Below are 15,744 nucleotides of genomic sequence, written 5' to 3'. Positions count from 1 at the left end.
TACTATGACAAATTCTGATAGCTAGTTTTTAAAGTGAAAATTCATTTAATTACATTATTTTAGTCATATCACTAGATAAAATATCTCTTAGATAAATATGATTTTAATTGCAGTTTCACATGAGTGTGTGGTGTGGTAAGATAAACATGATATGCTACCTAGCGATACAAAACAGAGGGCGTGAAGAAGACAACATAAAGATAGAGAATTCGGTGGTTTTCTTTTTATTTACATTATCCACTCGCCGCAAAATTCAATTGGTACGGTGAGGATATAACAGTAGCTCTCTGGATTTCTATTATCCACTGAAGAGTTTTTCTTTTCTGAGAAACGTGAAGGAACCAACAAGTGATGCTACCAACCAATTCGAAACCAGGTTCTCTATTGCGTTGAGTGTTGACACAAGAAGATTCTCGGTTCATTGTTTTGCCTAATTATGCATTCTTTAATTCTGTTTTTTCAACGTAAGTTTAGATTATTAGATACTCTCTTGACGTATTATAGTTCACGGGAATCATTTGGTGATCAGGTTAAGAAAATACATGAAATTAAGGGTGGTAAAAAAAAGGGAAAAAATATATATTATATCCAATTAGCTTAGTGAACAATAGATTAAAAGAAGACCTGAAAATTTATTATACTTAATTTTTTTTCATCAAATAAGCTTGTACAAGAGAAAATAAAATCAAAATAAACCAATTTCTCATGCATTACCATATTCTAAACAGAAAAAAAGTATAATAGATGTTTGTTGTTTTCCTAAAAAAAATATTTATAACTAAAATATGTTTGAAGTGTCTGTAAAATTTGAACGCAATAAAACCCGATAAAAACTAGTGGAGATTAATTTGAATCAGTTTTTTTTTTTTTTTTCATTTCTATCTGATCTATCTAATCTAAAATACTTTTTGGAACAAAAAGAGACGCATATAATTCACGTATAAACCAAAAATAGAGGCACTCACATATAAACAAAAAAAAAGAGGCACGTTGCCGCTTTGCCTCAGTATTCACCTGTACTACTTTGTGTCCTCACCAATGCAATTAAAACGTCGTGTTTGAACGGGAAATTCCGGGGATGCCTGTGTTGTAGGAGGACTGCTAAGATCTGAATTTAGAGAACTATTCTCAAGTGTGACATGTTTCTCTTTCTGTAGACTAAACTGCTGTAGTCGATTGCATGTTTGTCTCGCATTACAAACTGTCAAATTAGATTTAGTTTGAAGGTTAAATGGGCATGCTTGGCTTTCAAAGGACTTGCTTGATTTTAGCTGATAGGCTTTAACATACGTTTAAGAAGTAAAACTGAAAAAATCTGGTTAATTTTCAGTTGAGTGATTATAAACTGAGTTTTGCTTCAATTTTGTTATGAAAGGAAAGGTTGTTTTTGCAAACACAGTTTACAAAATAAAATTCATTCAAACTCAATTTGCATATTTTAATCAAAACATGTACAAACACAGAAACCACCGTGAAATCTGATTTCAAGCTCAAGGATGGGGGAAAATGGTACGGAAGTAATCAGTTTGACTTCACATCATCATACCCACTCAACCCCCGTTTTCCTTTACTATGTTTTTAATATAGGAAAAAAAATCATACGGACAGAGAAGATGATTGCAAAGAGTTAGGAGGACAATAGATCCACCCTAAAAAAGATGTTGCTGACTGGAAAACCAATCTGATTTTTATTACGATGAAACCCAGCAACAGAAATGGCTGGTGCAACTTCGTTAAATACTCAATTAAGATGAAATCAACGTCGCTCATTATCACGAGCACAGGTTTCTGTTTCTAGGCCTACTTAAACTGGTTTCAACCACTCCATCTACGGAGCAAGCAATCTTCAGTGAATATGTCAATGATTAGTAGAACCAGCAATCTGAACCATGCCATAACTTAGAAATGTAGAAATACTAAGTCGGATGAAAAATGTAGGTATTTGATTAGAAGAGCTAAAATGCCACCAAGAAAACAGTTAAAGCTACAAAAAATAATTGTACAACTATGTATGCACAACCTCACAGAATATTCACCTGTGCCAACAAAGCTTTCTCCCACCCTCGCGCAAAATTTCATAGGCAAGTTTATACTTTTCAATGGATGTTGCACCAGCATCTATGTATTTAGATGCAGTTTCTCTTAGACTCCATAGCATCAAATTTTTTAGTTCCTGAGAGCTACTCCATGATTCCATGTCAGGAAAAACACCATCCTCGGTATTTCTTGTCCATCGGTGTAAGATGTAGCGACAAGGAACTTCTCTTAATTGCAATATCTGGAAAACCCTCAACACGTGTCTACAAAGAACACCTTCATATTCAAACATCTGACAGCTACAACTAATGCTGATATTTGATGCATTAAATGTAACTACATGCTTCTCCATATCATTTCCACATCTACGCACCATATATCTGCTCAGTCCCCCTTCCTCAAATATTTTAAACCCAAGATAGCTAAAGCACTGCAAAAGCTCTTTTTGAAATATTTTGAAAACAGTAAGAGTGTAAAGCTTTCTAAATTGTTCTTCCACTGGTTCTTTAGTTTGCAAAATCGGTTGAAAATTAGAAGTATTAAAATCCTCTTTTCTTTCTTCTTCACGGCGTTGCTCGAGACCTCTTTCATATCGAGGAATGAACTCCATGAGAGGTGTCTGGGCATTTAAAAGTGCACCAAAGAATGAATCAAGGCTTTCATTCATGGGAATGCCAGCAAAAAATGTGCCCTTTAAATATAATGGAACCCAAGATTCACGCTTCTCATACATTTCTTTTAGCCAAGCATTGTCCTTCAATCCATATTTGTTGAGTACGACATTCCATGTGGCATCAAATTCATCAACTGTCTGACTCTGGTAAACACAATTTTCGTAATCTTTTGTGAAGTCATTACCCATCAGACCCATGTTCTCTTGTTCCTTTGCCTTAATTTGCCACAAAGAAAAGCGATGATGGGTTACAGGAAAGACTTTTGCTATTGCCCTCTGGATTGCAATGTCTTGATCTGCGATAACTGTCAGAGGCAGCCGGCCAGACATTGCCCTGAGCCATGTCTGAAACAACCAAGTGAAAGATTCTTCAGACTCATCAGCAATTAGAGCACATCCAAGAAGCACAGGTTGCTTGTGATGGTTGACTCCAACAAAAGTAGCAAATGGTACCAAATAGACAGTTTTTCGGTATGATGTGTCTAAGACAAGGACATCACCAAACTGACTACATGAATATCTAGATCTTCCATCTGCCCAAAATATGTTCATGCAATTACCATAGTCAACTTCCACAGCATAAAAGAATCCAGTATCTTCTGCTTGTCTTGATTGAAAATATTCTAAAAGAATGCCATACCACTCACTTCTAATGTGATTTTGCCTACCTCCTCTAGGGACAGGGTAGTTATCTCTTCTAAATAAGTCATAATTTACCAATCCAGTATCTACCTCTTCAGCCAAAATATTAGAAGCAGGAAGACTTTTTGCCCTGCCCTCCTTTTCAGAGTCCAGATCATGGTTATGATCTTTTCGGAGGCGGTCCACTGTCCACTTTCCCGATGGCTGTCTCTTAATCCTTAAATAAGCCCCACAGCCAACTCTTAAAGGGTGCTGGAACCCCTCTTTAGAGCAAACAAATCTGCGGGATGTGATCAACCCATCATTCTTAGAACGAAACAATTGACCGATTCGAACTCCAAAACCCAAATGCGCTGCATATGCATGATAAAATTGGTAGGCTTCGTCAGGTGAAATGAACTCTTGACCCACATATGGTTCAGTCCTGGACTGCCCTTCAAGTTCTTCCTTTCTCAGACGCTTGAAATCAATAATGCCGAAGGGACAAGAGGACTCATCATTGGCTTCTTCAAGCAATTTCCTCCTTGGCCTGCGAGGAAACTCAGTAAGAGAGTTGATAACCGTAGCACCAGCACCCTTCTGTTGCAACGTTGGAGAGCAATTTTCACCACTGATTTCAAGATTGTGATTATGGTCCTTGTGAAAATGATCAACCACCCACTTTCCAGAACCATTTATTTGCACCCTTATGAATGCTGGACAGTCTGTTCTTGAACTGAGTTGATGTCCCTCCTTCGAGCACACAAATCTTCGAGAAGAAACTGACCCATCAGTTCTTGATCGATAAAGCTGACCAATCCGAACTTTAAACCCTGTTCGATTGGCATATGAAGTGTAAAACTTAAGTGCTTCGTCTGCTGTATCAAATTCTAACCCTATGTATGGGTCACAAGAGAAATCTATTTCCTCCTCCACACTAGCATTATTCATTGCCAGTTCAGTACCAACAGAATGCTCATTCACAATCATGGTCCCAAGTTCTTATCCATTAAATTCTAATAATCCATATGGACAATGGAGAAAATTTCTAGGCGAAAACTGCAATGTTTCAAACTCTTCCAGGCTTTTAGGAAGTTATCTATAGACTTTTCTTTTCTTCCACCTCCCTCTTTCAAGTCAAGCAGAAGCACATTCCAGTTCCATGTGCTAAGGCGAAGGCACATATTCCTGTAATAACTGAAATATACATACTTGGCATAAGATACAAACTTCAACACAGCTATGACCTTACTTAAAAATGTAATCATCCCTATCCTAACTCTTCAGGCACATTTTCCCCATTTTCTCGGTGAGCATACAATTTGACAAGATATAAATATAATAATCTAGAGGTGTAACTAATAAAAAACAATCGTTTGAAGTAAATTGAAGTTTTGAGCGAAATCATAAAAAAACACCGAAAGTCAACGCAGCAGGAAATAAATCAAGAAGCTAGGGTTTCAAAAACAAAATTTACCTTGAAGCATTGATGGATTGGTTGGGAGATATAGAAAACTGTGAAATTGGAACGACGATTAGAAAAGCAGAATCAAAAGGAAAAGGAAGGAATTTAAAAAGAGAAGATAGAGAAAACGGTGAATGTGTTGTCGTGAGTTTGGCGTTGGCAGTGTAGGATTCTGAAATAATTAGAGTCCGGATCCGGATCGGAATACCATACCATTTGTGTTTATGCATCAGTCCTCCTAGAAATTACTTTAGTCTTCATTAAAACTCTTTATCCGCACAAAAACATTATATCATCTCTTTTATTAGGTCAAAATATCTATATGATATTTTATAGATATAAATATTTTTTGTTTTATTTAAAAATATATTTTACAATAAAACATTTAAATAAGACCTAAGTTTATTTTTTAATAAATTTAATTATAAATTTTAACTTTATTTTTTTATTAGATCAACAACATTAACATTTAAAAAAAATATAAGATTTAAATAAATTATAACAAATTTAATATTATAATAATAATACTAACAATTAATAATTATTTATAACTTTTTAAAATAAGTCGGTCTATTGAACTTTAAAGACTTTTTGCATGGCTTATGACTTGATTTGTTTAACTAAGTAGGTTTTATAAAAAAAAATTAACCTATTTTCTGAAAAGTCTGAATTGACCTGGTCTAATATAAACTAGGCCATAGGTTCCTGCCAAGCTACCTGACCTATTTCTGCCAATAAACTCCAACATTTGGGCTATTTCTCTTTTTGGGCTTTTAGAATGATCAATCCAAAAGATCAAAATACAATCCGAAAAGAGTAGAAAAAGCAACTTGGGAAATGTAGGAAGCAACTGCCCAACATCTGTCATCATAGTCCAAAAATTTCACACAGAGAGAAAAAAAAAGATATGCACTCAGATATCATATTCAGAGAGTACTGTTTTTGATAAGTTTGTCCATTTTAACAAAATTATATTAATAATGCTTTATGATTTGATAATAATGAAATTAACTGAAAAAATTATATATTATATATTTTTAATATATAATCTCTAAAAAAATATGACGTGATATTAAATTTTAATTTTACAGAACGTCGAATAATTTTTTTTAAAGAACTTATATACCAGTAATTATTATAAACTTTCAACATATTTTAATAAAAAAAACTCAAAACAAACTTAAATAATAAACATATTGAAAATTTCTAATTATATATATATGGTTTGTTTTATTACATGAATTTTATTTTAATAATAGAAAATTTATATAAAGTTTTTTTTACATTGTGAATCAAATAGAGTTGAATTATAAAATATTTATTATAAAATTCAATAATTTTATGTTATATGATATTTTATTAGTAGATGATAATATAAAAAATTTATGAATTAATTTAAATTTATACAATTTTAAGAGCATTTTTTTTCTTTCTTTCTAATATAACTATGATGCATTGACAATTGACCATTTCTATATTATTATTAATCCATTAGATTGTCATGTACGGTAAAATTATCAACTTTTTTAATAAACATAATTTTTCATTATATAAATAATGTTCAAAGTATTAAGAAAACAAAGTGAATGAAAAATATTAATACACAGAATAAATTGAAAAGTAATATGAAACGTGTGAATCAATTGATATTAAGTTATTCTAACTTAATTAATGATTTTGAATTTAAATTTTAAATATATAATTATATTAAATATTTAAAAGAAGATCTTTATCACTTTCAATGGATAATACCTATGATTTGTAAAGAAAAAAAATATACTGCATAGTACTAGAAAAAAAATATAAACATATATCTAATTGTTGTGCCAATTAAGCAATGATGAAACAAGTAAGAAATGAGTTTGTTTAAATTTTAAATTTTTTTAAAATAAGTGTTTTTCTCTATAAATATTTTTTTAAAGAAACATATAAGATTTATTTTTTACAATAAATAGAAAATTATTTTTTTAAAGCAAAACAGTTTAGACAATCACACCTAAGGAAATAATTTTTTTATTAAAATAACAATTTATTTAAATAAATATGTTTAAACAAACTAATCCATTAAGCTTGACAGACAAAAAATTGATGTGTTTAATAAAAAGTAAGATTTAGGTAGTGTCTGATCTAATATTTTTTATTTTCTTCTTAGAAGGAATAATAGGATCAAATGTATTTTGAAAAAGCGCTTAAAAATTAAAGGAAAACAATCATTTAAAAACAAACAGTGAAGGAGCTTTTAAGAAAACTTGACTTCTTTCTATATCCTTCCCTCTCCCTCTCTTTTTCCCTACTTCTTTTTCAACTTGTATTTGATATGGGAGAAAAAGTGAAAGAAAGAAGAATTTGAAATTTGAATTTAAGAAAAAGCAGAAGAAAATAAATTTTTTAAAAGTTAACATTTTTTTCTCTCATTTTTTTCATTTTTTCTCTCAATTAAACATAGAACATGCACCCCTATTTCTCTTTGTATCTATTTATGTTTTTCTCCTTGGGAAATAAAATTTACTTGGTGTCAAGATTTATTTTAATCTTTATATTTTTTGTCCCAACCTTGATCACATATCATGAATATCTTCTGACTCACTGAATTGAATATTAATTTTATCTATAATGTGTAATTATCATTAATCCAAAAAAATTTACATATAAAAAAATTAAACACAAATTATCTCATTAAATATATTATTCTTTCATTAAATATATTATTCTTTCATATGTAAATGTAAATATAGTTGTACGTTTTTACACCATTACTTTAACCTTTGAGTTATTTTAATCTTTAATTTATAGTAATTTTAAAATTAAAAAAATTAAGTTCACATTTTCTTAGTGACACTGGCATTAACGTATAATTTGAGATAATTTTTTTTACTGAAAGTTCTAGATAAAAAGTGATGTATTCAGTAATTTTAATTCATTTTTAATTAATAGAGTCAATATTATATTTTACTCAGTAAAATGTATGTGAAAATATATATTATTAATATTTTTCTTTCTGTTGATATTACAGGTCAACAACTATCAATAATTCAATATCATCTTGTATTTCTTTGACCATTATTTACTCAATAAAAACATGCAAAACTTGTTGACTTGGAAAAATATATAGCAACTTCTCAACTCACAATGGCTCTACCTGCAACCATTCATTGCTCCATTTTCAATACTTTCTTTCCATTAATGGACAAGCCCGGATTTTGTTTAATCCGAATGTGCAACTTCATTGTTGCTTAAATCTCCAAATCAAACCTAACATTTAAAACATGACAGCTACGTTTTTCTTTTGGAGAAAAAATTCTTAATACTAATTTTTCTGGTTAAATATCCAAATTACGGTGATTATAAAAAAATTACAAAAATATAATAATATTTAATGTTTTTTTATTTTCAAAACATTAAATATATTTACTTTTTGATTTAACATTTTATTAGTTTTTGTTGTTTTCAAAATATCAAATAATATATTTACTTTTTTATTTAATATTTTATTTATAAAATATTAAAAAATTAACAGAAAATATAATATTTCTCATTTTTTATATCATAATTAGATAATTAGATAGTACTGTATTTCTCATGTTGATTGAAATTTTTTCTTACTAATTCACAAGTTGATGCTGCTGGGAGGACGGGACAACCGACAAATTTCTTGATTTCAATGACGTAAAATGGAGAATACATAAAAGACTTTCCCCTTTTTTTAGTCAATACGGCTTATGGGACAATTTAGGAAAATAAAAGAAATATAAAAAAAATTATCACTAAAAATATAAAAATATAAGAGATTGATAAATTGATCATAAAAAAATAAAAAAAATATAAATTTAATTTTTGAATGTATAAAAAATATGATAAATTAATTCTATAAATAATTTAATGTAAATTGATTTTTAAATTTGATAATTTAATATTAAATTGATGATAAATATATAATTTATTATGAAATTAAATAGTTATATAAATTTAATCACTGGCATTTTTTATAAATATTAAAATTATATTTTTAATCTTTTAAGAAATTTCTGATGACATCATGAAGATAAATTTTACTATTTACTAAAGAGAAAATAAAAATCCTAATTTGCAAAATGTTCGATTATCGTGAGGGAAGGAAGGGACCCAATTTGCAATCCGACGTCATTGCGATGCCTGTGACCATTCTTAAACAAGCGCGGTGTGAGAATAGCAAAGAGCGATAACCCATAAATGAAACTTTGGATCAAAATGAAAACACAAGAAGAAGAAGAAGAAGAAGAAGAAGGGTTGGTTGGTCCCATTCCATAGGAAGAGATCAAAGAGAAGAGAAAAGATGTTTGAGCCGCAGCAGCTATACACTCGAGCGAAGACCGAGGAATTCGACCTCGAATCAGGGGAAACCCTCTACCCAGGGCTGAGCGTCGGCGAGAACCAGCTCCGATGGGGCTTCATCCGCAAGGTCTACGGCATCCTCTCCGCCCAGATCGTCCTCACCACCCTCGTCTCTGTCACCACCGTTTTCTATACTCCAATCAATGACCTCCTCAAGGGCAATTCCACCCTCCTCCTCATCCTCCTCTTCCTTCCTTTCATCTGTACGTCTCTCATTTCTTATTTTATTCATTTTGTTCCCATCTCCTTTAAAAAAGTCCCCTCTTAGGAGGCGCTGTTTATAAATTTCCCTTTTTCTCGGTTTTCTAAGCAATGTAGGAATTTTTAGAGTAGAACAATTTTATAGATCTCTTATTAGGAATCTGAATACTTTTCAGTTTTGATTCCCCTGTTGAAGTACCAGCAGAAGCATCCTCATAATTACATCTTGCTTGCACTCTTCACCGTGTCTATCAGCTCCACCGTCGGAGTCACTTGCGCCAACACCGACGGTTCGTTTTTTATTTTTCCGATTTGTAGAAATTCAAAGAGTTTAAATGAAGGGTTTTTAAATTGTTGATCTGAAATGAATGTGAAATGCAGGGAAAATTGTGCTTGAGGCCTTGATTTTGACCTCCGCTGTGGTTTCATCTCTTACCGGCTATGCCTTTTGGGCGTCCAAGAAGGGCAAGGATTTTAGCTTCCTTGGCCCAGTGTTGTTCACCTCCCTCTTTACTCTCATCCTCACTGGCATGATGCAGGTCCCTCTCTTATTTCCTCATAACTAATCATTTTTTTTTTTATCTTTAGTTTGTAAATTTCATGATGAGTGCACTCAATGTTTTAAATATTGGTTGTGTTGCGGTTTTGTCGCATTTTTCGATATCTCAGAAAATCGTAGACAAATGCGGTCCCAATTGGGATCGCGGATAGTTAAAAAATCTTGATGCTTCAGTCCAAATCACGGTCCAAAACCTTGAGTGCACTATGTATGTATATGGTGGATGTTTTGCTTGCAACTTTCCTCTTGCTTAATACTTGCTGTGGTTTGGTGCAGATGTTCTTCCCTCTTGGACCTACTGCCCATGCTATCTATGGTGCAATTGGTGCTATGATTTTCTCTGGCTATATTGTATACGACACTGACAACCTGATCAAGCGCTTCACTTATGATGAGTACATTGGAGCCTCCGTCACTCTTTATCTTGACATACTCAACCTCTTCCTTTCCATCTTGAGGATCCTCCGGGAAGCAAATAATTAGTCATCTTGAGGTTGAGAGGTTGAGTTATGAATCAAATTCAAAAGACTATGTTGCTTCTTTATAGTATACCGTAGGGGAAGTATTGTGAAATATCTGTGCTTCTCTTGTACTCCTTTACAGCTTATGATGATACTTTTAATGACATGAAATTTAAAGCTTTACAATTGTATGTATGCATGATATAAGAATCTCCCTTGCGAAATATTTTCTTCTTGCTTTGTTTGAAGTGAGTTGTCTATCAATTTAATGCAGTATGTATAGAGTAATTGAATTGTTAATTTGTTATACCGCCACCTGATATTGTGATGTTGTTGGTATCATGTAGAATTATAACTTGGAATGATTTGCTGTACAGACTTTAGGTACAATGTGGATGATAACTCTGTAGTGTTCTCTCTAATTTTGCTCAGGGTAGTACACAATGTCAAATTGCATATCTTCAATGAGTGTTAGCAATACATTCTTTAACACTTTTTTCAATACACTCGTAATCTCTCCGGTTGAATGGAACTCGTGTATTCCACTAGTTTGGGAATGAGATCAAATAAGTAGAGAATGAGACATGAGACCCCATGTTTAGTGAAATCTATATAAATTTTGCCCAATAAGAAAAAGTGCGTTGGAAGTCGTGTCACAGTGTATGTTTTTAGCATTTCTCTAACTTGAAACATGAATTTGGGCAGTCAACTGCTTAAGTTTTGTGCGTATTGAATGTTTGGCCAATATAACAAGCAAATATTGGAAAATAATACAAGTTGTTTTTGGATTAATCTCCCTACAGATTACAGAAGTTTGTGCTGATGGTTACTTTCCTATTTATCCATTGCAAAATTTAATTCACTGTGAACCTTCAAACTACAGATCAAGTTTTCTAAGATTGAATTATAGTTAACCAACATATAATTTCTGTAACAAGAACCATGCCACATACATTTTCACGTTTTTTCAGCCAAAAATAGAGCTTCTAGTACAAAGTAACTTGGAACACCCAATAATGCTACTACGTACACTCTTCCTGTGTTGCAAAATGTACGTAGGGGAATCTTCACTAGAAAATGCTCAAAGGAAAGGCTATTCAAATCACCTGTCCCATGAGTGTGTTTCACTTCATATCTCACCAATAAAAACATGTCATTTCAAATATCCACCTAGACTTCTCACTTTTCCCATATTGTCCTTATCAAATTGCACCTAGCGGCACCTAGAGGAACGAACCATCGGAGACCCATCCAACCATTTACATGATTGAACAAAAATATTATTGTTGAAGATGGTTCAGTACACGAATGAACAATTTTTTTTGGCTGCTCCATAGAAGTTGAGATTGTTGAGCGTAAGAAATAAATATAGCACAGTACAACGTTGCGTCGATTCTTAAATTTTTTCGGGCATTCCATTCAAGTGCCAATAATTTCTACACTCTAAATTTCATGTGTTCACAAGGAAACAATAAAGTGTTAACGTTGAAACGATAACAAGAAATCAAAATCTTGCTTTGTTTGCGTTGAAACAATTACATGTTTTATTTTCAGCTTAATTGGAAAATTCTTGAAGGGTTTCAAGGCTTTGAATAGGTGTAATTGGGAATAGGTGTGTTGATATTTCCTAGCATTGAAACAATTAGGTGCTCTATTTTATTCTTGTTGGGAATGCAAGGCAATTTTGCGATGAGATATTCTTTTAATCAGATTTTGTGATGTCATGATGATGATGGAAGAAAACGGACACCAATGGCGTTGAAACCGTACAATGTTGAAACAATAATAACTAATGGAAAAGTAGGGTTAACAGAGTAAGGGTGTTAAGAAGTCTAGGTAGATGTTCTAAATGACATGACATATTTTTATATTTTTATTGGTGGGATACGAAGTGAGACACACTCATGAGACAATATTTTTATAATTATTCATCCAAGTCGTCATATATTTTTCATCACATCAATTAGCATGTTAATTACAAAACAATTCTCACGGAAAGGAGAAAAGCTTGTAAAAAGGTCTATAAACCATTGCAAGACGTACAATACTCGTGAGAACTAGTTACTGTAGAAGAAAAAAGATTTACTCCTATTATGGATATTATCAGTTTATCACAAACCCTGTATCATGGATAATGATTGCTCTACAAACAAGAACAAATACTTTATTGTTTTCAAGTACGGTTTCTGTCGCAGAAGATCACCAAGATATTAATCTGATATTCAAAGTTCAATAAGGAATACAAAATCGTTAAAGAGAGCAGCTCAACCCTCTAATAGGAAGATTGGGGTGCAAAATCACCCGATCCAAACCAATTTAAATTGTTGGGTTCCCTTGAAATACGCATAATAGAAAGCAAAAGAAAAATCTTAAAGCGACTTCTTCAAATCTTAGAGCTCTCTCCACACATTATTTAAAACCAAGGATAATAAAAGGCAATGACCTTAAGAGATGGCATGCAAACAACTATTACCATTAACTCTAAATATGCAAAACTTACATCGCAAACATTTTCTAGAAAGCTTTTTGGCTTAGGAAACTTGTTCATTATACAACTTAAGTTTTTTTTACCCTTCAATTTATGATTAAGAGTTAAGTCCTGAAGATTATTGATATGGAATGAATGAGTTATAAATTACTAGTTATGAACTCACAAATTGGATTGTTCACGAACAGAAGAGTTTGTGAGGTGAGACTTGATATTATTCTCAAAAGAATTATTCTCATGGTGCTCAGGTCTCCTAGGATTTAACAAATTCCTTACAGCATATATTGAAACAGCAAAACTAACAAAGTTCTTTTATGCAAAAGAAATATTTCAAAACAACCTCTATCCGCTAAGTCATGTTTAAACGATATGGTAAGATCGGATTGAAGATAACAACACAAAATATCCATTTTTTAGGCAGGCATTAATTCAATTTAAAAATTAGTTTTCTAAATTAGTTAATGTGGTAACCTTTGGAGATGTCTACTGTAACAAATAATACAAACGTTCATTTAATTATAAGACTGAATAAAAGGATCCTATTGTCAGCTGTCTGGCTGTTTCATGTTTAAGTATGCAATGTTAGGGAGAGAAAAGGCTTACAGCTTACCCCATTGCATACCATCTACCATGTTTATGTAAATGCAAATAATTACAAGATGCTGTCAGCTTAGTATTACTAAACAAATTCATACTGAAGTGCAGCTCTCAATTCATATGTAAGTAATTGCATTTGAGGAATCGATGCTGGAACAGATATATCAGTAATAAGGTGGCTCCATATGACATGATTATGCAATCCTAATAAAATAGCAAATGCAAATAACTGAACATGCCTTCCTGTAAAAAAGATACACCGAATATGGTGCAAGAACCTTCCTCAAAGGGGATGAAGAATCCACAATAACTTACAAATTAAGCTTGTATAAGACATAAAAAAACAATTTATTTACATTGTTAATTTATAAGAAAGAATTATACACTAAATAAGTAATTCGTGTTTAGTAATTAAAGCACCGATGATCTGAATCCACAATCTGCTCATTATTTGACAGCCACATCATCATCATCTTCAATATCCCAACTAAGATCCTCATCTTGGTCTGCCACACTCAACCTCTTCCGCAAATCAATCCTACTTGCGGACCCAACACCATCCCCTTTACTCTCATCATTGCTTTCAATATCTTCAATTTCATCCCAGCCAATGTCTTCTTCCCCAGGCATTGAAGGCTGGCTTGAAACAACTGAAATATCACTGTCTTTGCACGATCCATTGTTATCATTATCTATCTTCCCTTCTGATGCCTCTTTTTCTTCATATTTGGCATCCAACTTATCCCCACTGATACTTACATTCTCAGGAACATTAGATGCCACATTCTCCGACTTATCATCAACATCAGTTTTAGATTCAGAAGCAGCAACACCCGTCTCATCTTCCTCTATCTCCAAATCCTTCTTCACAACCTGAACATTATCAACAATCTTCGCATCACCCTCTATCTCTGAATCCTTCTTTCCAGCCTGAACGTTCTCAACACTGCCACCATCCGCGACAATGTAACCAGAATTTCCCTCCTTCACCCCTGAAACCCTACTGTTATTACCTAAAGGCTCATACCCATCATTGCCATCATCATCGAAATCCCAGCTCAAATCCTCCTCTTCATCCCCAGAAAGTGCGCGCTTCACGAGCTTAGCCCTTGCATCCTCGGCTTGCCTCAGCTTATCAAGTCTATAAAAATACCTGCTCCAGAAACCCTCATCATCAATCCTACTAGGAACAACCTTCTCATAAATCTCATCAACAACTTCATTCTCTTCAATCAAATTCCGAATCTCCTCCTTCTTCTCATCCAACTCAAACCCTAATTTCCACTCATTGAAATTCCCCAAATCCTCAGGCTCTGCCAAATAGGTATTCACATCACACTGAAGCGCACCCACCAGCGTATCAAACCTACTATACCGTTTCAAATCCAAACCACGATCACTGCTACCACTACCGCTCAACAGTTTCTTGCTAGCATTGCTATTATCGTAATTGTTCGAATCGAAAGAATCGGAATCGAAATCAGAGGCTAAGAGAGAGTCCCTACCGTGAGAGATAATCTGCGCTGTCGAGTTCCAAACGGTGATGCCGATGTCGTCGATGGCTTGGCCGACGGATTCGAGCGACTCCTGCGCCACCGACGCGCCGACGTCGAGCGACGCCGGCAGCTCCTGGACGGCGCGTGAGGCGGCTTCGCGGATCACCGCCGTCTCCTTCCTCAAACCGGACCCGAATTCCTCGAGATCGCGACGGTAGTTCTCGAGGACGGATTCGGATTTCGAGGCGAGAGTTTGGATGAGGCCACCGAAGCTCCACGCGGCGTCGCTCGGAGGCGGATCGGGGCTGTCCGATACGGCCGGCGGCGAGTTGGGCTCGTCAGCGAAGACGGACTTTAAGAAGTTCATGGCGGCGCGGTTAAGCGGTGTTTGGATTTGGAGGAAACTAAAAAGGGTTTATGAACTCTGGATTTTGCGCATGGTAACGATGGTCGGTGGAAGAAAAAATTGGCGGATGGATGTGTATGTATGGCAACGGCATATGATTGTGGATTTATAATATGATGTGATATGATGCATGTGAATCTAAATGGAATCGCATTCACGTCCATCGCATCACATCCATCCAATATATTCAATCAATTCAAATTTTCCATCTTGTGCAATGTTATCTTCCATTTCAAACCTCTCCTTTTTAGTTTAGGTGCTGCGTCACTAAATCACTTCATTACCAGGATTTTGTGTTCTGTTATGGTAGACTAAATATTCTTATTGAATGAAACATTGATGAAAACATAAATAATACTTTTATAAAGT

At 33.6% G+C, this 15,744-nt stretch overlaps 3 protein-coding genes across 3 annotated transcripts; 1 reads left to right on the top strand and 2 right to left on the bottom strand.

Moving 5' to 3' along the window:
- Positions 1–1,865: 1,865 nt before the first annotated feature.
- On the bottom strand, positions 1,866–5,067 carry LOC114388425 (protein FAR1-RELATED SEQUENCE 7-like). Its single transcript, XM_028348915.1, has 2 exons — positions 4,809–5,067; positions 1,866–4,528 (listed from the first exon to the last, which is right to left on the bottom strand). The coding sequence occupies exon 2, from the start codon at positions 4,319–4,321 to the stop codon at positions 2,033–2,035; it is 2,289 nt and encodes a 762-aa protein (XP_028204716.1). The 5' UTR covers positions 4,322–4,528; positions 4,809–5,067; the 3' UTR covers positions 1,866–2,032.
- Positions 5,068–9,037: 3,970 nt separating this feature from the next.
- LOC114388479 (BI1-like protein) lies at positions 9,038–10,703 on the top strand. Its single transcript, XM_028348987.1, has 4 exons — positions 9,038–9,370; positions 9,545–9,658; positions 9,750–9,907; positions 10,204–10,703. The coding sequence occupies exons 1-4, from the start codon at positions 9,109–9,111 to the stop codon at positions 10,408–10,410; spliced, it is 741 nt and encodes a 246-aa protein (XP_028204788.1). The 5' UTR covers positions 9,038–9,108; the 3' UTR covers positions 10,411–10,703.
- Positions 10,704–13,686: 2,983 nt separating this feature from the next.
- Positions 13,687–15,593, bottom strand: LOC114388405 (BSD domain-containing protein 1-like). The gene has a single exon (XM_028348882.1). It carries the CDS (start codon positions 15,334–15,336, stop codon positions 13,921–13,923), a length of 1,416 nt encoding a protein of 471 aa, XP_028204683.1. The 5' UTR covers positions 15,337–15,593; the 3' UTR covers positions 13,687–13,920.
- Positions 15,594–15,744: the final 151 nt, after the last annotated feature.

The sequence above is a fragment of the Glycine soja genome, chromosome 15, assembly GCF_004193775.1.
Source record: "Glycine soja cultivar W05 chromosome 15, ASM419377v2, whole genome shotgun sequence".
Taxonomy (NCBI): domain Eukaryota; kingdom Viridiplantae; phylum Streptophyta; class Magnoliopsida; order Fabales; family Fabaceae; genus Glycine; species Glycine soja.
Note: the sequence above shows the minus strand (reverse complement) of the source record. Positions and strands in the feature narration are given on the sequence as shown.